We start from the raw sequence: 24,180 nt of genomic DNA on the forward strand, positions 1-24,180 counted from the left end.
TATTAATGTAAAATATTATTTAGTTCCTTTGATATTTTCTCTACATATTTTTTTCAGCTAATACCCATTATTTAACATTAAATCCAGACGTTTGAGATGGGCAGGTCATGTAGCACATATGGAGGAATCCAGAAATGCATATAGAGTGTTAGTTGGGAGGCTGCCGGCCAGAGGGAAAAAGACCTTTGGGGAGGCCGAGACATGGATGGGAAGATAATATTAAAACGGATTTGAGGGAGGTGGGATATGATGATAGAGACTGGATTAATCTTGCACAGGATAGGGACCAATGGTGGGCTTATGTGAGGGCAGTAATGAACCTTCGGGTTCCTTAAAAGCCAGTAAGTAAGTAAATACCCATTATTTTAATCGTTTTTCTACACACATATTGTCATTTTAACGTAGTACATCTCCACGTAATGGATCAATCCAATCACCCTTCAACATAGACTCCTCTATACCTGCTAGTTTCTGATAAGAGTGGCCTTGTTGTGGACTATGGAACTACATCAGGTAAAATAATTAATTAAAGTGTACTAAGAAAAAATTATGTAAAATTAAATAAACTTGAATGTTGGTACTACGAGTAGAATTTAATTTAATTACTAGATTAAATATTAATATTCCTACTAAGCCAGTTATGTAAGATCAATTTTAGGGCATTTTTAAGGGCATTTTTGAAAGATTTTTAGTCCATAAATGCATTGTTTTTAGGACATTTTTTCATGATTTATAGGTCATCAAAATCCTAGCCCTAATCATCACACTTAAACGACCTCAGCTCAAGTAGAGAGCAGCTTATTTTGCAGCAAATGTTTATATTTATGCAGGTAGCAGTGCATTAATGGCTCTGTAATTTCAAATACGATGTTGCCACAATCCTCTAGTACTGTCCAATGCTAAGCTCGCCAATGGTGGCTGATAAGACACTTGTGAGAGTCAGCTACTAACTGCTTTATTTAAAAAAAGTGACAACACTTCATAACTAACAGGTACGCACTGTATAATTTATTATGTTTTAGGACAGAGCCACCAAGTTCGAAGAGTGGTGTGAATGAGGCCGTCTAAGTTTGGCGAGAACTATACCTGCTATTTACTTCTTTTTAAGGGCTTCTAAATAAAGATGCAGTCCTTTCTGAACAGCTTCAAGGTTAACAAAATGCAAAAACTGTTGCAGATCTTGCTCTCTGTTTTTCGTCAGCCACTTCAAAGCTTCTTCTCTGCAAACTAACTTTGTCAATTTACGTGCTGTTGCTGAAAAACAAAAAGAAACAAGTCATTTTAATTTATTTTAATTACAGTTGCTTTAACTACGCGACTTATCAATACTGCTGTTGTTACACTGTACTGCTGTTATCTATTAGCACATTTGCCAACTACGAGTATGTACAGTAGTGGCAAAAAAAACTGGACCGACCATTGTAACCGATTTCAGAGCCTTGTTCACTCCAGAGCACGATAGACTGGTAACTAAGACTTTTGTGGTTCGAATCTTGCCTGGGAAGGAAATTTTTTTGTGCGAGATCGTGCGTATTTGCTTGGTTTCCGCACAAAACCAATCTGCGGAAAGTCTAAAATTCCACATTCAGTATTCCCAACCTAACACACCTAACAATTTCCCTCTTCTTACTGCTTAAGTGTACTGCTTTAGGCTTTTAACATATTATTTTTAGAGACGTTCAATATAGTAATAATTATAAATTGGAAACTTACCACTGCAATTTCACCTAAATTGCACTGTTAATTATTGTTTTTAAATATTTGCAAAAATTAAGTAAACTCTACAACTCCACTAAAGTTACTGCATTCGTGATGCAAGTAACATTACGGAAGCCGTGAAAAAATAACAAGATTACAGATGCCGATGTTATTACTGCAATATTATATAAATAATATTGTTAAAATATTAAAATGAAAAATAAATCATTACATAACCTTACCGTTTGTTTTAAGTTCGCATTTATAGAGTGGGGGGAAAAAAAAGACAGACGTATATCACGGCTTGCTGGAGTATAGTAAACACAGAAAACATTTTAAAGCAACAATGTTGAAGATAGATTTTTTTTTTTTTTTTGCAAATTTGCCGTCATTGAACAGAAACCAAGATGGAGATTTCATTGCAACTAATTAGAAATTCCTCTTTCAGGTATGTAATAAACGATCTTCGCACAAAATAATGTACAATACACGAGCGGTATGTTTTCTTTCAATTCTCGGAAATTAAAAAAGCTTAACTATGTTTCGCTTTTTCACTCTTTTCCTCGAACATGAAAACTTCAACATACAGCTCTTGTAACACATATTACTATTTTGTTCCTTATTCAAATTTATTCCCAATACTTTTCGATTGCAGCGATATTTTACTACTTAATTAACTTACTATTCCCAGAACAAGAATTTTACCAGCAATCGAAAAGTATTGGGAATAAATCTGAATAAGGATCAAAAAAAAGTTTCCTTCCCAGGCAGGATTCGAACCACGAAAGTCTTAGTTACCAGTATATCATGTTCTGGAGTGAACAAGGCTCTGAAATCAGCTACAAGGGTCGGTCCGGTTTTTTTTGCCACTACTGTACATTCAGTACAACATTATCTGTAAGTTTGTAGTGGAAATGGGAACAATTCCAGCATTTACCTTTGTAAATAACTACATTCATAATTATTTTACAGTTGAATAAATCACTCTATAAATCTTGATCAGATTTGCTGGATCTGGGATTTGAACCCAGGACTTTGGTCTATATTATGCTATAAAATTTCTGTGTCACAGAAGTTTGATAAATATATATGATAAAATCTTTTATAGCATCTTTGATCACATCTAGCTGTGACATAGTTCTGTGATAAAAGTTATAGTCATCATCTTTACCTTTGATAAAATCTGTGACTGAGAAGAAAGAAAATGGCGGCCATTAAGTACACATGGTCTGTGAAAACCACAAAACTTTTAATATCGCATTATGAGTCACATGAAATGTTTCATCATTCATTATTAAGTACTTTGTGTGTGTGTGTGTGTGTGTGTGTGTATATATATATATTTAATATCGCATTATGAGTCACATGAAATGTTTCATCATTCATTATTAAGTACTTAGTGTGTGTGTGTGTGTATATATATATATATATATATATATATATATATATATATATATATATATATATACACACACACACACATATATATAGGACAGGTTACGAGTCTCCCTAGCGCCACTACAAAAACGTGACTAGGACAGAACTGACCAGAGCACTGGACTCTCCACCTCTCATTAACATCTGCGGGGCATGGTGCTAACTTCACTTCATTCATTCACTCACAATTCAACTGATAGCGTGCACATTTTTCATATAATCATTTACAGGGGAAAATACACTACTGTTAGTTGAGAGGGCAAACGGCTTTTAGCTGGGAACCTCGATCTAAAGTTAGTGAATTGTTAGTCGGAAACCAATGGAGGCATGGGATGCTTACCCTGCCTGCCATTTTAAACATCATTCATTCTTTCTTCGTCCCTTTTCATTCATTCATATATATAGGATTTCACATCTTCACACTGAAGTTCTCTCAGTAGAGCTTGATGGATTCCTTTTGTATTTTTCTCTCTACCCCAATCTCTAACCCATATCATTGGCTTACAGTGTAAACCTGCTAAATAACAAAAAATGAAATTTTACAGAGGAAACAAAAGACTGAGTATACATTAACTCTGAAACTTTAGGACCAGATCTGTACTTTGGATAAAGCTTCAGAGTTAATTTATACTCAGTCTTTTGTTTCCCCTGTGAAATTTTATTTTTATTAGTTAGTAGGTTTACACTCTAAGCCGACGAAATACGTATTTTCTTTGATTTCTTCTTTAGTATTAATGTATTAACCATTACTGCATTTACAGTTGCAACAAGCATAGAACTATTGTGGATCCATTATTAGAACTGTGATGAAAGATATGATAAAAGCTTTGACTTATGGCCAGTTCTTCCAAGTAATGTTTAATTTGGCTTAACAAATGTTAAATTAACAGCTGGTTTATTTTTAACGTTTTGTTAAGATTGTTTTCATTTTTCCAACATAATTTTGTTTAAAATAACCAACACTTAACTTCAACTGTCGTTAATACTATTCTAACTACTCAACAGCAGTTGGTAATGATTTTGCATATATAAGACAACTTCTTATTGGCTGATATTATTATTTAAATTCTGTACTGTGGAGTATGTCATGAAACATGTGTAAAATCGTAACCTGTTACAGTAGCCATGATTCATACAGTACAGAGAGTTGATAAATGAAAGTTGCATTGACTACTATTGAATAATAATAATTATTATAAGTATGGTTATATTTTATAATGCTAAATATGAATTTCTGTTTAGAAAAATCTCAGCATTATTACCACCAGGTGACAATAATTACACGAATGTGTGTGTAGTCAACTGTACACAAAACCCCGAGGAGAATTCCGTATCATATAAAATTCTCTAATTCAGGTCCATGTATAAATTATATGTAATTTCGTCCTAAAGAAGCAATTGCTGCTGAAACATTTTATTATTTACTCACTGCGTATTTTGAAGCACTATTGACATCGGCTATAGTTGAAGAGCCAGTAACATAGAATCTAGAGTTAATAATAGCTGGTGAATTGGAACAAATGGCCTATTTCTGTTTCTAGGATATTCAAATCTGACTTCAATTTCTTGCCACGTTGAGATCGCACATTTCCTCAATATTAAATGGATAATAGCTCAGCATCGAAATAAGCGTCAGTATGATAATCAGTTGACTTATAAAGATTATCTTCCCTATATTAATATTCCAAAATATTTTTGAAATTATATATTACCAGTCTTATGGCCGGTTTCACAAAGCTTCATTAAGGTTTTAATGATTCATTAATGTATTTACTGGTTCATTAAATCATTTTTATATCTCACCAAGCATCTTTAGCCTAACAAACCAGTAAAACTATAATTAAATTTAGTGATAGAAATTTCCGTCTTTAAAATTTTAATTATTCATTAGTTGCAATATAAAATGGCGGAACGTTTCGACGCAGAATTGTTATATCTGGAACTGCTCGAAAATTAAGAGTCAAATGGATATAATTTTAACCATTTAAAAACCGATCATTTTGAAAATTTGAATGACACAAAAATTCACAAAAGATACCGCGTCACGAAGATCATGGTACCGGTACTCAAAATTTTAGAAGAAACTGATCATAGGTTAGAATATCATAAAAACAGCTGAGACAAAGCTGAAACTAGTCAACTAGATAACATACAACTGAGTTTTATTTTAAGACATGAAAGTGATTATTATAACTACATATCGGTACCTAAGAAATATTAGTAAATTAATACATAATGTGCATTCAAACATAACAAAACTTAATTGGTATGTTAACTTTCATTTATTAGAATTATATTATAGCTAGCGATAAGATATGTTTGTACTGGCTTTAAAACAGAAGCAAAAGAGCTGGATTCTTGGAATTTATAATCGTTTTCTTTCCGATGGAAATTTAATTTTCCAGCAGGATAATCACCCCGCGCACACCGCCATAAACGCTCAAAGACGGTTCACGGAAAAGCATGAAAAAGAGGAGGATTGACAAATATCGAGACATCCCACCTCAAAATCCAGATCAGTTCTGGGATCAAGTTCTGGCTACCTGGGAAGATTTCGCTAAGGACCAGAACTATTTCCGCGATCTGGTGGACTCAATGCCCCGAAAATGCAGGCAGTGATAGACGCCGGTGGCATGTGGACAATGTATCAGATCCACATGTGTATTTCTTTTATTTTTCTTTAATTTGTTTGTTTATCTTTGTTTTATTTCGGGAAGAAAATTGATCTCCCAAGAGTTTTTTAAATTCTCGTACTGGAGCCAGAGTTGCGAAATAATAAGTTCCACTACACAAAATTATAAAAATGAAGAATGGTAACATGTATAAAAATTAGTTACGTTAAAAAAAAAAGTTATGGCCGAGAACCGAACACGGGCCCCTGGGATAGCAAGCCAACACGCTACTGACTACTCCATCTGGGTACCACGACGTAACCAGCGCGACGAGGCACATATAGCTGCTAGGCATGACATCTACGGACAGCTCACATACAAGCGTAATCGTGTAAATATTTCAATGTTCAGTACTAGTTAATGGGCCGGTTTGTCCAAGTATTGTTAGAAGACTTAACGACTGTTAAACCTTCAACAGTTTGTTAAATACAGTTTTTCCATTTGTTCAACACCAGTTTGGCTTAACAGCTTCTTAACCGTTTGTTAACTTTAAATGTAGGATTTCAGGCCGTTAACTCATTCAACAAACAGTTAAACATGGCGGATAACACCACAGCTGTTCAGACAAAAGTTGTGAAAATAACATGTTATGTTTCTCTTTGAGGAATGTTTAGAGTAAGGGCCGGTTTCACCACGCTTCAGTAAATCAGTCCAAATGAAACATTAATTAGTACTGAACATTAAAATATTTACACGAGTACGTTTATATGTGCGGTGTCTCCGTAGACTTCTAGCCGAGCTCTTATATGTGCCTCGTCGCGCTGGTTACGTCATGACTCTCTGATAGTGCAGTCAGTAGCGAGTTGGCTTGGCATCCCAGGGACCCATGTTCGAATCTCGGTGGTAACCTTTTTTTTTTATCAATGTAACTAATTTTTATGCATGTTACGTTTCATTTTTTTTTTATTTTGCGTAGTGGAACGAATTATTTCGCAACTCTGGCTCCACTAGGAGAATTTAAAAAACTCTTGGGAGATCAATTTTCTTCCCGAAATAAAACAAAGGTAAACAAACAAATTAAAGAAAAATAAAAGAAATACACATGTGGATCTAATACATTGTCCACATGCCACCGGCGTCTATCACTGCCTGGCATTTTCGGGGCATTGAGTCCACCAGATCGCGGAAATAGTTCTGGTCCTTAGCGAAATCTTCCCAGGTAGCAAGAACTTGATCCCGGAACTTGTAAATTAGTATTAAATTGTAACAAAACTAACATAATTCAATTTAAATCCTGTCCAAATTCAACATCGCAAATTTCTAGCGCAATAGTTAACAATAGATCCCTATTAGAAACTACAACAACCAAATTTCTTGGCTTAAAAATCGATAATGTGTTAAATTGGAAAAATCATATTAAAGAAATTACCCCCAAACTAAATTCAGCTTGTTTTGCTATTAGATCTATGCAAAAGATAGTAAATATCAATAACTTAAAAACAATATACTTTGCATACTTCCACTCGGTAATGAGTTTTGGAATAATATTCTGGGGAAATTCTACAGATAGTATTTCTATTACAAAAAAGAGTAATTAGAATAATAGTAGGTGCCAAATCTAGGGAATCGTGTAGGACTATTTTCAAAAAACTACAAATAATGCCCATGGCTTGTCAGTATATCTTTTCATTAATAGTCTTCCTCGTATGTAATCGTGAAAACTTTGTAACTAATTCAACAGTTCATAGCATAAATACACGTCAAAAAAATGACTTTCATACTCCATCAGCAAGTTTATCGTGCTATCAAAAAGGAGTGCGTTATATGGCAGTAAAAATTTTTAATAGCCTCCCTATCGATATAAAAAATGAAACTCAAAACATAAAATTATTTAGGGCCAAATTAAAGAGGTACCTAATTTCTCACGCCTTCTATTCTGCAGGTGAATTCATGACATTCAATAACACTTCATGAAATTGATACTAAAACTATGTGTTGTACTAGTAGACTATATTGTAAATCTCGTCTGTATATATTTCATCTAGACTGTGACTATAAATTAAGATTTTATAATAGTATTAAGTTTTTTGACTTGTTCCATATTCTAGCTGTAAGCATATATGAATACCATACAATACAACTGATCTGGATTTTGAGGTGGGATGTCTCGATATTTGTCAATCCTCCTCTTTTCCATGCTTTTCCGTGAACCGTTTTTGAACGTACATGGCGGAGTGTGCGGGGTGATTATCCTGCTGGAAAATTAAATTTCCATCGGAAAGAAAACGATTATAAATTCCAAGAATCCAGCTCTTTCGCTTCTGTTTTAAAGCCAGTACAAACATATCTTATCGCTAGCTATAATATAATTCTAATAAATGAAAGTTAACATACCAATTAAGTTTTGTTATGTTTGAATGCACATTATGTATTAATTTACTAATATTTCTTAGGTATACCGGTATGTAGTTATAATAATCACTTTCATGTCTTAAAATAAAACTCAGTTGTATGTTACCTAGTTGACTAGTTTCAGCTTTGTCTCAGCCGTTTTTATGATATTCTAACCTACAATCAGTTTGTTCTAAAATTTTGAGTACCGGTACCATGATCTTCGTGACGCGGTATCTTTTGTGAATTTTTATGTCATTCAAATTTTCAAAATGATCGGTTTTTAAATGGTTAAAATTATATCCATTTGACTCTTAATTTTCGAGCAGTTCCAGATATAACAATTCTGCGTCGAAACGTTCCGCCATTTTATACTGCAACTAATGAATAATTAAAAATTTAAAGACGGAAATTTCTATCACTAAATTTAATGATAGTTTTACTGGTTTGTTAGGCTAAAGATGCTTGGTGAGATATAAAAATGATTTAATGAACCAGTAAATACATTAATGAATCATTAAAACCTTAATGAAGCTTTGTGAAACCGGCCATAAGACTGGTAATATATAATTTCAAAAATATTTTGGAATATTAATATAGGGAAGATAATCTTTATAAGTCAACTGATTATCATACTGACACTTATTTCGATGCTGAGCTATTATCCATTTAATATTGAGGAAATGTGCGATCTCAACGTGGCAAGAAATTGAAGTCAGATTTGAATATCCTAGAAACAGAAATAGGCCACTTGTTCCAATTCACCAGCTATTATTAACTCTAGATTCTATGTTACTGGCTCTTCAACTATAGCCGATGTCAATAGTGCTTCAAAATACGCAGTGAGTAAATAATAAAATGTTTCAGCAGCAATTGCTTCTTTAGGACAAAATTACATATAATTTATACATGGACCTGAATTAGAGAATTTTATATGATACGGAATTCTCCTTGGGGTTTTGTGTACAGTTGACTACACACACATTCGTGTAATTATTGTCACCTGGTGGTAATAATACTGAGTTTTTCTAAACAGAAATTCATATTTAGCATTATAAAATATAACCATACTTATAATAATTATTATTATTCAATAGTAGTCAATGCAACTTTCATTTATCAACTCTCTGTACTGTATGAATCATGGCTACTGTAACAGGTTACGATTTTACACATGTTTCATGACATACTCTACAGTACAGAATTTAAATAATAATATCAGCCAATAAGAAGTTGTCTTATATATGCAAAATCATTACCAACTGCTGTTGAGTAGTTAGAATAGTATTAACGACAGTTAAAGTTAAGTGTTGGTTATTTTAAACAAAATTATGTTGGAAAAATGAAAAAAATCTTAACAAAACGTTAAAAATAAACCAGCTGTTAATTTAACATTTGTTAAGCCAAATTAAACATTACTTGGACAAACCGGCCAAATGTTTCATTTGGACTGATTTACTGAAGCTTGGTGAAACCGTCCCTTACTCTAAACATTCCTCAAAGAGAAACATAACATGTTATTTTCACAACTTTTGTCTGAACAGCTGTGGTGTTATCCGCCATGTTTAACTGTGTGTTAAATGAGTTAACGGCCTGAAATCCTACATTTAAAGTTAACAAACGGTTAAGAATCTGTTAAGCCAAACTGGTGTTGAACAAATGGAAAAACTGTATTTAACAAACTGTTGAAGGTTTAACAGTCGTTAAGTCTTCTAACAATACTTGGACAAACCGGCCAATAGTGTAATATACTCAAATGGCCGGTTTTTCCAAGTAATATTAGAAAATTTAAGGACTGTTAAACAATAAACAGTTTGTTAATTAATAAAATTGTATGTTTTCAACACCAGTTTGGTTTAACAGATTGTTAATTTTAAATGTAGGATTTCGGGCAGTTAACTCGTTTAACAGTTAGTTAAATATGGCCGATGTCTCCACAGCTGTTCAAACAGAAGTTGCGAAATTAATATTTTGTGTCTCTCTGTAGGGAATGTTTAGCATATGACTGGTAATATAACATTTAAAAAATACTTTGGACTGTTTAAATACATCAGTGTTATTTTATTTCTTTCGTATTTCGTATCCATAATAGCAATGAGGAAATATAACCTTACTTTGTAATTGTTATTCAGCACGTCACCTACAACTTTCATTTGTCAACTGTTTGTTTATGGAGCGTGGCCTACTATAACAGGTTGTCATTTTATGCAAGTTTCATGACTCACTCTATAATATAGAATTTAAAGATTAATTTTAGCCAATCAAAAATTGTCTTACATGTGTAGAATCATTACCAACTGCTGTTGAGTAGTTAAAATAGTGCTTACAGACGTTATAGTTAAGTGTTGGTTATCTTAAACAAAATTATGTTGAACAAATGGAAAATACATTAACAAAGCATTAAAAATAAACAGACTGTTAATTTAACATTCGTTAAGCAAACTTAAACATTACTTGGACAAACTGGCCAAAAATCTTACATTTGATTATATATATTTGATAAAAAATTTTATCATATTCTGTGACACAGACATTTGATAGTGTAATAGAGGCCTTTCCAAATGCAAGTCCAGTGTTTACCACCTACCTGGTTATTGATAGACAATATTACATCTTAACAATACCAACATTTCACAAATATGAATATCATGAAGCAGATTTTATATGGTATAGTTCAGGAGGCGAGACCCGGCATGTGAGTTGCATGAGAAGAAAAAGGTTAGGCGATCAGAAAACAAGTTTAGTGTGTGTGAGGGGTGACGGTTGTTATATTACACAAATCTATAAACATGGAAGTTCAGCTCAGACTAAAAACTTATCTTTCCCTACATACCCACTGGTGATATGGACAGGACAGGTCTTACCTCACTTACTATAGCAGTTTTTATCTGTAACATTATGTTAAAAGAAAGTGTGCATTTTCAAGCACAGCCATATTAAAATACTCCTTACCTGGTATTTTTGACATGCCAATCAAAAATTTCTCAGCTTTAGACACTGCATCTTGTTTGTCTGATGCCACTTCATCAATCAAACCAATTTTTAATGCTTCATCTGTGCTGAACATGCGACCCATTGTTAATGCCAATTCGGTTTCTCGTGTAGACAACACGTTCTGCATACTATATAAAAACCTATGAATGAAAATACAAACTATTTTATTATGCCAATATATCATGTAAACATACTCTATATTCTGAATTTAACACAATAAGCAGGTAGGTTTATATGCAGAAATTATAACTTCCTAACACATTTTCCAAAATAATGTTGACATTGTTGTTTAGTCAACTGTCCGAAGACAGGTCTGAACCTCACAAGTGATACCAAGAAGGCACCACTTATGAGGCAACTAGACCAGTAGATAATGGAGTAGGGTGGCCAGTTTCTTTACTCTGAAGATGCATATATAGCCATACTACTCGTACACACCACCTTTCTGCATTTGTTAGTCATAAACACATATGATACCTTCAATTGATTATCTTAGAAAGTTTAAATTAAATATTTAATTAGCAGGGAACGTCACTGTGGACAAGTCATTTTCTTTGTGATTAGTGCCGAAGAATTTAAGTTTGATATCAAGGTAATTGACAACTTTTGAAAAAAAAAAAAGTTAATTTTCTCACTTCAGCCTTTGTGTAGAAAAATGTATGCTTGTACATTATACCCTTTAACTCTATTAAATATAGAATATAATCTAAATTTAACAGAAGAAATACTGAAATCAGAAGTAAACACTGAAATAATGAAACAACTGTCTTTAGAGACAATTAATATTAGGTACCCTCCACAAAACTGGCTTCATTTATACACCGACGGATCCTTGATCTCCAGAGAACAAGGTGCCGGTGCAGGTGTTACGTGCTATCTCTTCTCACTTTATAGACCACTTGGATATGGAACAACAATGTATGATTTGAGGCTTTCTCGGCGTTGGTTCGCTAATATGTTTTCGCGGGATATCAGCCGAGTTAAGATTTTGGAATGCTCCAAGCTTTCGACTGCTATCTCTGCAGCCATCTTCAGGGAAGTGATGTCCGAACAGAAAGTCGAAAGGTTATATAGATGTGGCTGTCTCAGGTGAAACGGGATTGGTTGGCGGATCGGACAATCCGGGGCCGGGAATTGTCATCGCTCGTAAGCTCCGCCCCTCCCGGGATTACTGCGTGAAGTTTGGCGGGCGGCGAGCCCTGTTCCGCCGGTTGGAATCGGTTGCCGTCCTCGGTCCGTGATCTTCATGACCTTGATTGTAAGAGGGCCTGAGTTGGTCTAAGGCCGGTGTCCATGCCTGACTGAGCTGGAGTCCACTGTCTCTGCCAATTCCAACCGGCGGAACAGGGCTCGCCGCCCGCCAAACTTCACGCAGTAATCCCGGGAGGGGCGGAGCTTACGAGCGATGACAATTCCCGGCCCCGGATTGGCCGATCCGCCAACCAATCCCGTTTCACCTGAGACAGCCACATCTATATAACCTTTCGACTTTCTGTTCGGACATCACTTCCCTGAAGATGGCTGCAGAGATAGCAGTCGAAAGCTTGGAGCATTCCAAAATCTTAACTCGGCTGATATCCCGCGAAAACATATTATGGAACAACAAGTTTTGATGGTGAAATCATTGCAATAAGTGAATGTCTCAGGAATTTTCTATGCCACATCAATAAATTTAGGAATGCAGTTATATTGTCAGACTCCAAAGCAGCTATTCTATCAATAGTCTCTAAACACACACCTTCATCTCAAATGGCAGAAATAACTAAAATGCTCTCTCAATTAATATCACTCAATAAAAGAATTGTATTCCAATGAATACCATCCCATTGTGGAATCCTGGGAAATGAAAATGCAGATGCTTTAGCAAAGAAGGGCAGCACTGCTACTTACAGACCTGTTACTAAATCTACGTATTACTCTGTGAAAAGATTTATTAAATCTACATACTTAGACTTCAACAAACAAAATTTGATAACACAATCTCAAGGGAAAAAATGGAACTCTCTGCATCAAAATCCACAGTTAATTCCCGATTTACCACGAAAATCGTCTGTAGCTGCATTTAGATTGGCAACAGGCCATGATTGTTTGGCTAAACACCTGCATAGAATTGGAATATATCAGTCCCCTAACTGCCCATTGTGCAACTCAAACCAAGAAATGGATTCGGAACACCTCAAAATATGTGCTTCAGTGGCTGGTCATGATAATATCTTTGAAAAATATTGGCGTGCAAGAGGTCAAATGACTTTATTGTCAAACGTCTGGCATTAGAAAACAACAACAACATTATACAGTAGTAAATAATATTTAACATATTTAACACGAGTAAGTCCACTAGTACATCAATTAAGTAAATAATAGTTCAGAATATCTTTACTCGTGTTTTCTTTAAAATGATTTTGTAAAGATTACGAATTTACAAATTAATCATGCATATCAGTTTTTATATAGTGGTGATTCATTTTTAATCTCGTCTGCTTTTTAACACTTGGAATTATCTTATTGAGTTGCTGTCCTTAAATGTCTTCACAACATTTAGGATTTGTTTCAGATTTTTAATACACTGTGAAAACTGTGAAAAGAAAAGAACGCTCACCATACTTTCAAATAAAATATAGGACAACTCTGGGCACAATGTGGAAGTGGAACGAAACTCTGAAACCCCTCTCCCATGTCCTTTTTGCTTCATTGCCTTATAAACAAATGCGACCAGCAAGAGTGAAAGTTCGTAAAAGCTATGATGCAATTAGTCACTGAGCAGTGCTTAACTGCCAGTCTAGCTGTTTAGCCGGGGAAGGTGAAGTGAGGAGTTAAGGGGAAATATGTATGACTCAACTGAGTTAATAGCACCTGGTATAGGAACTGCTGTTAATTTATTTTTTTCCATAGATACACTTAATTATTCCATGTTGTTAATTAATGCTGAGTTCTTAGCAATAAAGCCATTAACTCTTTTGCTCTCTAATATTCCCCATACACAGTGGGTTTAGAGGAAAGGGCTGGACATCACTGAAGATGATTCTGAGCCATTTCTTGCTGAAGACTGCACAATAGACAAAGTCGTGAATAAATAATCCCTATTTTGTTCAAGTGTTTTGACAAACAGTCATGCCCTGTGAGTAGTCAAAAGGATGCAACTGCACTTTTCCTTGGATACTCAGGAATTATATTTTGTGCGACATCGTGCGTATTTGCTTGTTTTCTGCACAGAACCAATACGCGGTAAGTGTGAAATACCACATTCAGTATTCCCAACGTAACACACATAACAATTTCCCTCTTCTTACTGCTTAAGCGCGACATTCATTTTACTGCTTTAGGCTTTTAACATATTATTTTTAGAGACGTTTAACATAGTAATAATTATAAATTGGAAACTTACCACTGCAATTTAACCTAAATTGCAATGTTAATTATTGTTTTTAAATATTTGCAAAAATTAAGTAAAGTCTACTACTCCACGAAACTTTTTGCATTCCTGATACAAGTAACATTAAGGAAGCCGTGAAAAAATCAACAAGATTCCAGATGCCGATGTTATTACTGCAATATGTTATATAAATAATATTGTTAAAATATTAAAATGAAAAATAAATCATTACATAACCTTACCGTTTGTTTTAAGTTCGTATTTATAGACTGGGGGAAAAAAAAGACAGATGTATATCACGGCTTGCTGAAGTATAGTAAACACAGAAAACATTTTAAAGCAACAATGTTGAAGATAGATATTTTTTTTTTTTGCAAATTTGCCGTCATTGAACAGAAACCAAGATGGAGATTTCATTCCAAACTAATTAGAAATTCCTCTTTCAGGTATGTAATAAACGATCTTCGCACAAAATAATGTACAATACACGAGCGGTATGTTTGTTTTCATGTTCTCGGAAATTAAAAAAGCTCAACTACGTTTCGCTTTTTCAATCTTTTCCTCGAACATGAAAACGTTAACATACTGCTCTTGTAACGTATATTACTATTATTGTACATTGAGACATTCCCATTTTTTATTTGAAATTTCGTGGAAATGGTAAGATATTATATCTTGATATTGTGGCAACACTGCTAGAAACTTCTCGTTGCTTCGGGATTCAATCTCGCGACGGCAGAAAGAGGGCGAAGTCGGCAGTGGTTGGGCCCGGCAAATGAAGTTGTGCACGCATCTACTGCCCGGGCACGTGCTGTGTGGTGCGAGGAAAAGGGGGGTAGCTGGAAGCCAGGCGAACTGATTGTTGTAACGAGAATGATCCCGAAATCGTAGTTTCTGGAAAGTATGGCTTAACTTATAAAAAGCGAGCAGCCTTCGAAGAAAGCCAGTTGTAGTCGTTGCTAGTTTTTGGACAGCAAGCCAGTCAGTCTTGTGTAGCAGTGAAGCCAGCTTCGAGACCGGAGTTCGACTTGAGTGTGTCCGCAGCTGTGTGAGCGTCCTGGCCAGTGGACTGTCGCCGGAAGTCCTGAGTTCGTGTGCAGTGGACCGCAGTTGGGGGACCTGAGTTCGAAGTTCAGTGGACTGTTTCTGAAGGTCTTGGGTTCGAGATACTGTGAACTTGAGCGACTGAGCTAGAAGAACTGGCCAAGGCAAACGAACTGTGAACTGAGAACTGACAGTTTTGTGTTATAAATAGTGTTTTGTGAACATTAGTTGAGATTAGGAGGACATTGTTGTTCGCAATAATCCAAGTGAATTGTCATTGTTGTCTGTGGAGTGCAATAACTAATACTGTGTTGCTGTGTGAAGTGGAAATCCCATTGTTGACGATAGTGTTTAAATTAAATTGTAGAAAGTGATTATTGTTGTGAGAATAAAATTACATTATTGTTTCGTATTAAAGTTACAATATTTTGAGTTGATAAATCTTTTAACTGCTGAAAATGACAAGAGTTTTGTAAGATTTATTTCCCTTCTTAGCAAGACAGTTAACAGCTTCATTACCAGATAATTCACAGTGTGCTGGTACCCATTTAAAACTATTCTTTTCTTAAGATGGCGTATAATTTTCGTAGAGTCAGTTATTTCTTTATGGGTAAAGTGTTAAAAGAACTTCATTTGTATGGAACGATATTATAAAAATCTAAGCAAGCCTATGTCTATGCAGAAGACATTGCTTTGATAGCAAGAAATATTCCGGCTCTACAAGAAATGGTATCATTAATAGAAACAGCAGGAAAACAACCTGGATTGGCTACCAATATAGATAAAACCAGTATATGAAGATGGAAGTCATGGTGCTAATCCTAATACAAATATTACATTGGGAAATTATACTTTTGAAAGTGTTATTAATTTCACTTATTTAGGAGTTAGAATTAATAATAATGGAGCAATAACAGAAGAAATATAATATAATAATAATGAGAAACAGAGCAAATTTTGCAAATTTAAGATTACTGAAATGGACAACAGAGTGGAAATTTTAGAATGGAAAAAGGAATGAAACAAGGAGACAGTCTAAGCCCATAATTATTTATAACATTCATGGATCAAATCATAAAACAATGCAGAAGACGAACAAGAAGATATAAAATTGGAAATTGGAAACTTATACCTATATACCTGCAATCACTGATATATGCAGACGATATTGTTTTGATTAATAATAATGTTGAAGACCTTCAGAATGCAGTTACAGAATGGGCAAGTACCTTAGAAGGACGAGTTATGGCTGTGAATATTAGTAAAAGCAAAATAATGAAGATTGGAAGGGAAAAGGTAAATTTCGAAATAAAATGGAAAGATCAAACATTAGAACAAGTATACATAGTTATAAGTATTTAGGAATAATAATAAATGACGATGGCAAACTAGACGAAGAAATAAACAATCGAATTAGAAAAGCAAATCAAGTTTATTATAATCTAAATAATACAATTATTGGAAAGAGAGAAGTAAACAAGAAAACAAAAATGCAGATTTATAAAACAGTGTATTTACCTGTACTCCTATATGGTGCTGAGACTTGGGCAATGATGGATAAGCATAAAAGTAGAGTGACAGCATCAGAAATGAAATATCTGAGAAAAGTAGTTGGGAAAACTAACAGAGATAGAGTTAGAAATATAAATATTAGAAATGAACTGCAGCAGGCACCATTGGTAGAACAAATTGAAAGGAAACAACTGAATTGGTTTGGACATCTGGTTAGAATGGAAGATGAGAGCAAAGTGAAAGAAGTATTCGAATCAAGAGTAGAAGATAAAAGGAGGAGGGGTAGACCAAGAATAGAATGGGAACAATACGTTAATGATGTGGTGAGGAGAAGAGGGAAGGAAATCCGGGAAATAAGAAGATTGGCATTGGACCGGGAGAGATATAAGAAATGGGTGGAGGACCCGACGCTGCAAAGCATAAGGGATAGATGAAGAAGAAGAAGAAGAAACCAGGTTTATTACCACAAGCAGCAAAACTTAAACTGTATAAAACCCTGATTCGACCTGTTGTAGCATACTCAGCTGAATTCTGGACAATGAATAAAGATGATATAAATGTTCTATGACGATTTGAAAGAAAAATCATTAGGCGTATATACAGACCAATATGTGAAAATGGAATATGGAGGATTAGATCTAACTTAGAGATTGACCATATATTAAAAAGAGGGGATTTGGTGAGGCATATTAAATCCTTGAGACTTGGTTGGCTGGATCATACAGAAAGGATGCAAAATGATAGGACACCAATATACCTGTTGAACAATGGAATAATAGGAGTCAGCACGAAAGGAAAGCCAAGGAAAAGAATGGTTGCAAGACGTGAAAATGGATTTGAAGAGTATGAGAGTTAACATAGGTTAAGGGTGTTTGAGAATGAGGTGCTTAGGAAAATATTTGGGGCTAAGCGGGATGAAGTTACAGGAGAATGGAGAGAGTTACACAACACAGAACTGCACGCATTGTATTCTTCACCTGACATAATTAGGAACATTAAATCCAGACGTTTGAGATGGGCAGGGCATGTAGCACGTATGGGCGAATCCAGAAATGCATACAGAGTGTTAGTTGGGAGGCCGGAGGGAAAAAGACCTTTACGGAGGCCGAGATGTAGAGGGAAGATAATATTAAAATGGATTTGAGGGAGGTGGGATATGATGATAGAGAATGGATTAATCTTGCTCAGGATAGGGACCAATGGCGGGCTTATGTGAGGGTGCCAATCAACCTCCGGGTTCCTTAAAAGCCAGTAAGTAAGTAAGTATGAGAGTTAGAAGATGGAAAGAACTGGCAAAGCAGAGAAGTGATTGGTCGAGGATTGTGAGAGAAGCCACAGCCCATCCAGGACTGTAGTGCTATGGTAGAAAAAGAAGAAGAAATGTAATCAAAATATAAATTACCTGCATAACTTTCCAAAACACTCTCGTATCAATTTATCTTGTCATCACTCCACTAATTCCTAAATTTTACAGATATCAGCAGAGGAGCACTGGAACTAAAAACTGAAGCAATAAATATTATGAACTTCCAATAACTCAATATTGTCTTACCATTTGGGTGCTACAATTCCTAGCTTGGTCTCATTGAGTCCAATTGTATAGTTTGGTCCCACCATGACTCTGTACTCACAGCTAAGTGCCAGAAGACAACCACCTGCTGGACTATGACCCTGTCAACATTACGAACATTAAATTATAAACTCGTGTTTATCACAAGTAATTTTAGAAACTGTAACAGCTCACTCCACTGTAAGAAGCACTCACAGAATGACTTTATTTCATTTAATGTATTCCAAAGATCTGAAATCAGTTTTGGGATACGGAATAAGTAAAAAATTTCTATGAAAGAATTTGCCATTATTCATTCTGACCCTACGAGCATGCTCACAGATGTTGCTAGTGTCAAGATGCATAGACCACTTAGTTCATTAGAGACTATCCAGAGTGCACCACAGGCAGTCAGAATACATTACAATCGCAATGAATGACGATGGAGACCTGTTCGAATGTCATAGGGCAGTGTTTCTCAAACTATGGTCCACAGATCACCTGTGGTCCTCGAGGTCTGCCCTTGTGGTCCTTCAAAAAGGACAGAAGAAATAATAAAATTCAAACGAATTGCGTATCACACTATAGCTGAAAATCTCAGAGTTTGGAAATAACACATGGCAATCTCCTTTCACCTTTTCTCCCAGTACTGACATTTTATGAAATTATTACCCTACCTGTTTACCGACTTCCCACTCTTACTCTCAGCAACAGAAGAGGGATTTAAAGCACTATGAACGTGATGTTTCTCGCCATCTTTTCCCTGCAAATCAGCTGATGACATGTGGCTAAGTACATTGGCATATCTTTCAGATATATTCTCAAAACTAAACGAACTAAATCTCTCTCTACAAGGTAATTCTTTGACTGTTTTCAATGCAGATGAGAAAATAATAATGTTCGAAAGGAAACTTGGTTTGCTAGTCATTTCCGTAAAACAGACGATTTTTTCACTATTTCCAACCCTAGAGTCTTTTTTGGTTGAAAATGATTTCGTTATTGGAAAATAAATGTGCAATGAAATATGTTCGCATCTAGAAACTCTGAGGTCACAATTTGAAACTTATTTTCCAAGTAAATATGACAAATTTTCATGGGTTCGTGATCCCTTTCATTGTGATATTGAAACTTATAAACTTTCATTGAGTGAAAGAGAACAGTTAATTGAATCCTCGAATGATACTGGACTTAAAATGAAATTCCAAGCGGAAAGTAGGGTTAATTTCTGGATCTTATCACAAGTGAAAAGAGAATTTAGTGAACTGTACAATGGTGCTTTACAGATTATAATTCAGTTTGCTTTTACGTATTTGTGTGAGAAAGGGTTTTCATCACTAACTCTAACAAAAACAAAGTACCGAAATCAACTCAATTATGTGACGATCTCCGATTTAAGCTTACCAGCATACATCCAAATATAGAACAACTGTGCAAGAATCAGCAGGCTTATCCATCTCATTAATGTGAGTACCAACATTTATTTATTTTGTTTAGTTAATAAGTTAAAGATTATCCAAACTCTAATAGCCTTGATTTATTAAAAAACGAAAATTAATTTTTTTTCTGTTAACAGTAACTTAATTCGTTAATACTAATATAAAATAAAATGAATTAAATTGATTTTACTTAATTAATTCTGTTTTCAAATATAAGTATACGGTACTGGTATCCTACTACAAAAATGACAAATTTGCTTTTGTAGGGACGAAGAGTAAGGTGATCCGCGGAACTGTTCTGACTTAAAAAAGTGGTCCCACTTCAAAAAAGTTTGAGAAACGCTATCATAGGGGAACTGGAGTACTGGAGAAACCTCCTCTGTTGTCTGAACTATGGATACATATGAATCATTCACTTCTGGACTGATAATAAATTCGAAAATGTTAACAAGAGTTGTGGACGAAATTATTTCAAACCATGTGCACTCGAAGATATAAACTCTACTATAGCAAAAGTATGTGATGTCACAAATGGTTACCAATCAACAACATTCTCTCGATCTGTGGCTGCTCTTTGTCAAGACACGGCACTTCTGTCTGGGCCTCATTTTATATTTCATTCTCATATTTTTAATAACAACTTACATTAATAGCAGCCACAGATGGATATGAACAACCATACAACTTGAGCCACATATCTTGCAGTGATGCCCAGAAGTCCTTCAAACGATCTGGCTTGGGTTTGTACATTTCCAAAATATCCAATCCTGCACTAAATACCGTTGGGGATGCCTGAAAAAGATTACAATAAAGTGAGCAGAATATTTCGTCTTCAGTACCGTAGTTTCCCCTAACTATGGTCCACATTTTTCTTTGTATATTCAGTACTATTCATCCAGATTAAGTGAAATTTTGGCTTCGGACTCTTGTAAGTGTATATTAAATAAATATTGACATATGTGTTTGAAATGATTTAATTACAAGTGTTAAAAAAATAATAAGCATTGGTACATAGTTGTATTCTGAGTTGCCCAACTATGGTCCACTCATATATTCATGCTTGAAAGCATAAATGGACTATAGCTGGAGCTGTACTTATTCGTAAATCAATACAATGAGTTTCTAATTTAAGGATAGGAACATAATCTAGCACAGAAATATTAAAAATAAATTAAAAGTACATGGATTCTTTTCATTGGTACATATTGCATAAAGACCAGGACCTCCTATGGAGGTCCTGATAAAGACACAATAAACAAGAGAAATCTGAAAGTCATTTTCCTGCAATAATGAACAACTACAGTATATTAAAGAACAAAAGTACGGTATCAAAATAAACTAACACTTTCTTAGCAAAATATTATGCAAATAAATTCACTGATAATGTTTATTTACCATACTGAGACTACATTCAGTAGGCTTATTTCGATCCTTTGAATCTCCACTTCTCTTACAATTCTGAAATTGAAAATAGATCTCACTTTTTCTAGACGCATTTTGAGTCTTCAATTTGTTTTATTATGCTTTCCTTTCTATGGAATAAAATGTCTTCCATTTCTCGCCACCTCAGTAATTGCCGCTTCTTACTATACATAAAACAACAGCTCCATTGTTCTTCATTTCCAATACTTTCCCTGGCCACAATTCCTCTTCATAAGTAACTACCATATAACTACGTGCCTTTAGCATTAATTTAACAGATTTCGTCTTCTTTTCCACATCTGACTCACTGTCTGTAAATATGGAGAGAACACCGGAAACATAATCTGTATCCAATTCAATTTCATCGCTCTCATAGTCACTTACAGGGACGGTTGTTTTCCTTCTACCCTGAAGTTTTCGTTTTACCGGACCATTATTCGTGCTAGTACCACTGATGCTGGAACAGCCTGTTTCTTTGTTTACTTGACTATAATGTTAAATGGTGTTTTAGAATATACTGAGACACCGTATTTGCAGAAGTAAATAATCACTTTGATCACAATTCTTTAAAACAAATATTTCAAAATGAAATACAACTATGGTCCACGAAAAATTGTGGTACATAGTTGAGGACTGTCTTCTAGCCTTGAGGTTAAACATTTTTCACGCAGAGACCTTAACCTCTGCCAGTGTAATTATTACGTGAAAGTAAACACTATATAGCCAGGTTTAATTGTACAAAGAATCATATATCTATAACTTACCAGTTCTACAGAGGAGAGCTTAATAAAACAGATAAACACAAACTGAATGATTTCGTGTCTTCACACATTCAATAGAATGATGCACACTGACCTTGTTAAGCATCCATATCATTACCACGTGTAATGGTAGATAGAAGCGTCTATGGGGAACATAATTCCATCACAGTTGCACCTTAAATGGCAAACACCGAACTCTTGGGGGACTAAGTAGTACATAATGCGTTTTGGACCATAGTTGGGTGCCTGGACCATAGTTATGGGAAATTACGGTACTTCTATTTTTACAAGTGGGTAAAATGCGCAAGAATGCTAAAGCAAGCTGAATGCGAATGCAGAAGAAAGACTATTTCTACATTATGGAAAATCGTAAAACATCAATCAAATTACTACACGAAAATTGTTATATTATGATAAGGAACAACAGCTTTGAGTACTGTACCAGTATAATTATCACAAGAATGTAAACTAACCTGTGTAGATCAAGAGATCTGCATGAAAAGACAATATTTGAATTTTAATGTCTCCCACAAAATGTGTACAACTTACTAGTTTCAATTGTACTGTGTAAATGGCAGCTTCAGCCAGTAAAAAAGTTTAACCAAGTGCTTTCAGAACTTACTTGTAGGCAGCAGCAATGTTTTAAGTGAATCAACTGTGTAGTAGTTTGAAAAATATTCTGGAAACTTTTATATGGTGAAATAGTATTTTCAGCAGTAAAAATTTGGTAAGTACCAAAAAAGTTAGTAAATATGATTAGCAAAGTAATTTAAGTTTGAAATTTAATACATTATTTGCCATATTGATTATATTTTGTAAAATAAGATAGCTTGAAATTCTGATATACCACTAGGGTAACATTGGTCCATAACACCGTAGCTTAAATTATACGCAGGACAGCAAAATAGGTCAAAATGAGAAAGGGACATGGCGAAGAGGTAGAAAAGACTTAGGGTGGGAATTTCTCAAATCAAGGCCACGAAAAACCAGACTGACCGCATTGTTTAAGTCACAAATGAGATACAAAGCATGGACAGACATCAATGCTAGATTAGTGACACCATCATACTTAGGCAGGGCTGATCATATTAGGAAGTTTAAATGCAGAAAACAAGGAACAGAAATGGCAAAATTTTCTTTTGTTAACCGCACAATAGTAGACAAACAGCTTACCTGCGGCAATCTTTCAGGGTGGTCCTCTCAAAATTAATACATTTAACAAAAGACTGAGAAGATTACACTGAAAATTTAATTGTAGGTGCATTGTAATTGTCTAAGTTATGTCATGTAATTAATTAAGTTGATATGCAAATAATTACGGTGACTTGTAATTACTTAAGTCGATAATAGTTGAGTTTAATAGAAGTACTTATAAGTTAGGTTTACTTTTGCTTATAGTAGGCATTATTATAGCATAGTTTTCATTTATAGTCCTAGGTTTATTGCATTTATTTATTTATAGTTAGATTTCAATTTAAGTTTATTTTATTTTTTTTCACTGTAATTATTGTAATATTATTGTATATTATATATCACTGCCACAGGGTGTATACTAGAGCTGGGGACGGAGCGAGTAGAACTGTTGAGTTACTCGGTTCTATCGGTTTATGTGCTTCGCAGCGGAGCACCAAAGTTACTCGGTTAACCGTAGCCGTTACCGGTCAGTTCAAGTTCAAACATAGTTCATGTGTTTTACTTAATTCTAGCAGACAACAATGTAGGTACTGTTGCATTTAAAAATTTTCTGCTGCAGGACAAATTATTTCCTTATCCCCAAGGCGGGCTGAAAGGCCTCAAATATTGAAGAGGAGTTCATCCTATTACATGACCTGTTAAGTGGACCTAATGAACATTGACAGTCTGAACATATTACTATACATACTAATAATAATAATACTACTGTATTATTATTATTATTATTATTATTATTATTATTATTATTATTATTAGC

The 24,180-nt window shown here is 34.7% G+C and overlaps 1 protein-coding gene across 2 annotated transcripts in view; it reads right to left on the minus strand.

Moving 5' to 3' along the window:
* Window positions 1-681: 681 nt before the first annotated feature.
* LOC138706363 (enoyl-CoA delta isomerase 1, mitochondrial-like) overlaps window positions 682-24,180 on the minus strand; it is a 41,580-nt gene continuing 18,081 nt past the window's right edge. Inside the window, exons 4-7 of one of the 2 annotated variants that reach the window (XM_069835555.1) lie at window positions 20,692-20,838; window positions 18,614-18,732; window positions 11,091-11,272; window positions 682-1,254 (exon numbers count right to left, since the gene is read on the minus strand). In XM_069835555.1, coding sequence (XP_069691656.1) covers window positions 1,094-1,254; window positions 11,091-11,272; window positions 18,614-18,732; window positions 20,692-20,838 — 609 coding nt within the window. In that variant the 3' untranslated portion in view covers window positions 682-1,093. The remainder of the gene's footprint in view (window positions 1,255-11,090; window positions 11,273-18,613; window positions 18,733-20,691; window positions 20,839-24,180) is intronic. The other variant, XM_069835563.1, reaches the window with a different exon arrangement.

The sequence above is a fragment of the Periplaneta americana genome, chromosome 1, assembly GCF_040183065.1.
Source record: "Periplaneta americana isolate PAMFEO1 chromosome 1, P.americana_PAMFEO1_priV1, whole genome shotgun sequence".
In the NCBI taxonomy this organism is placed as follows: Eukaryota; Metazoa; Arthropoda; class Insecta; order Blattodea; family Blattidae; genus Periplaneta; species Periplaneta americana.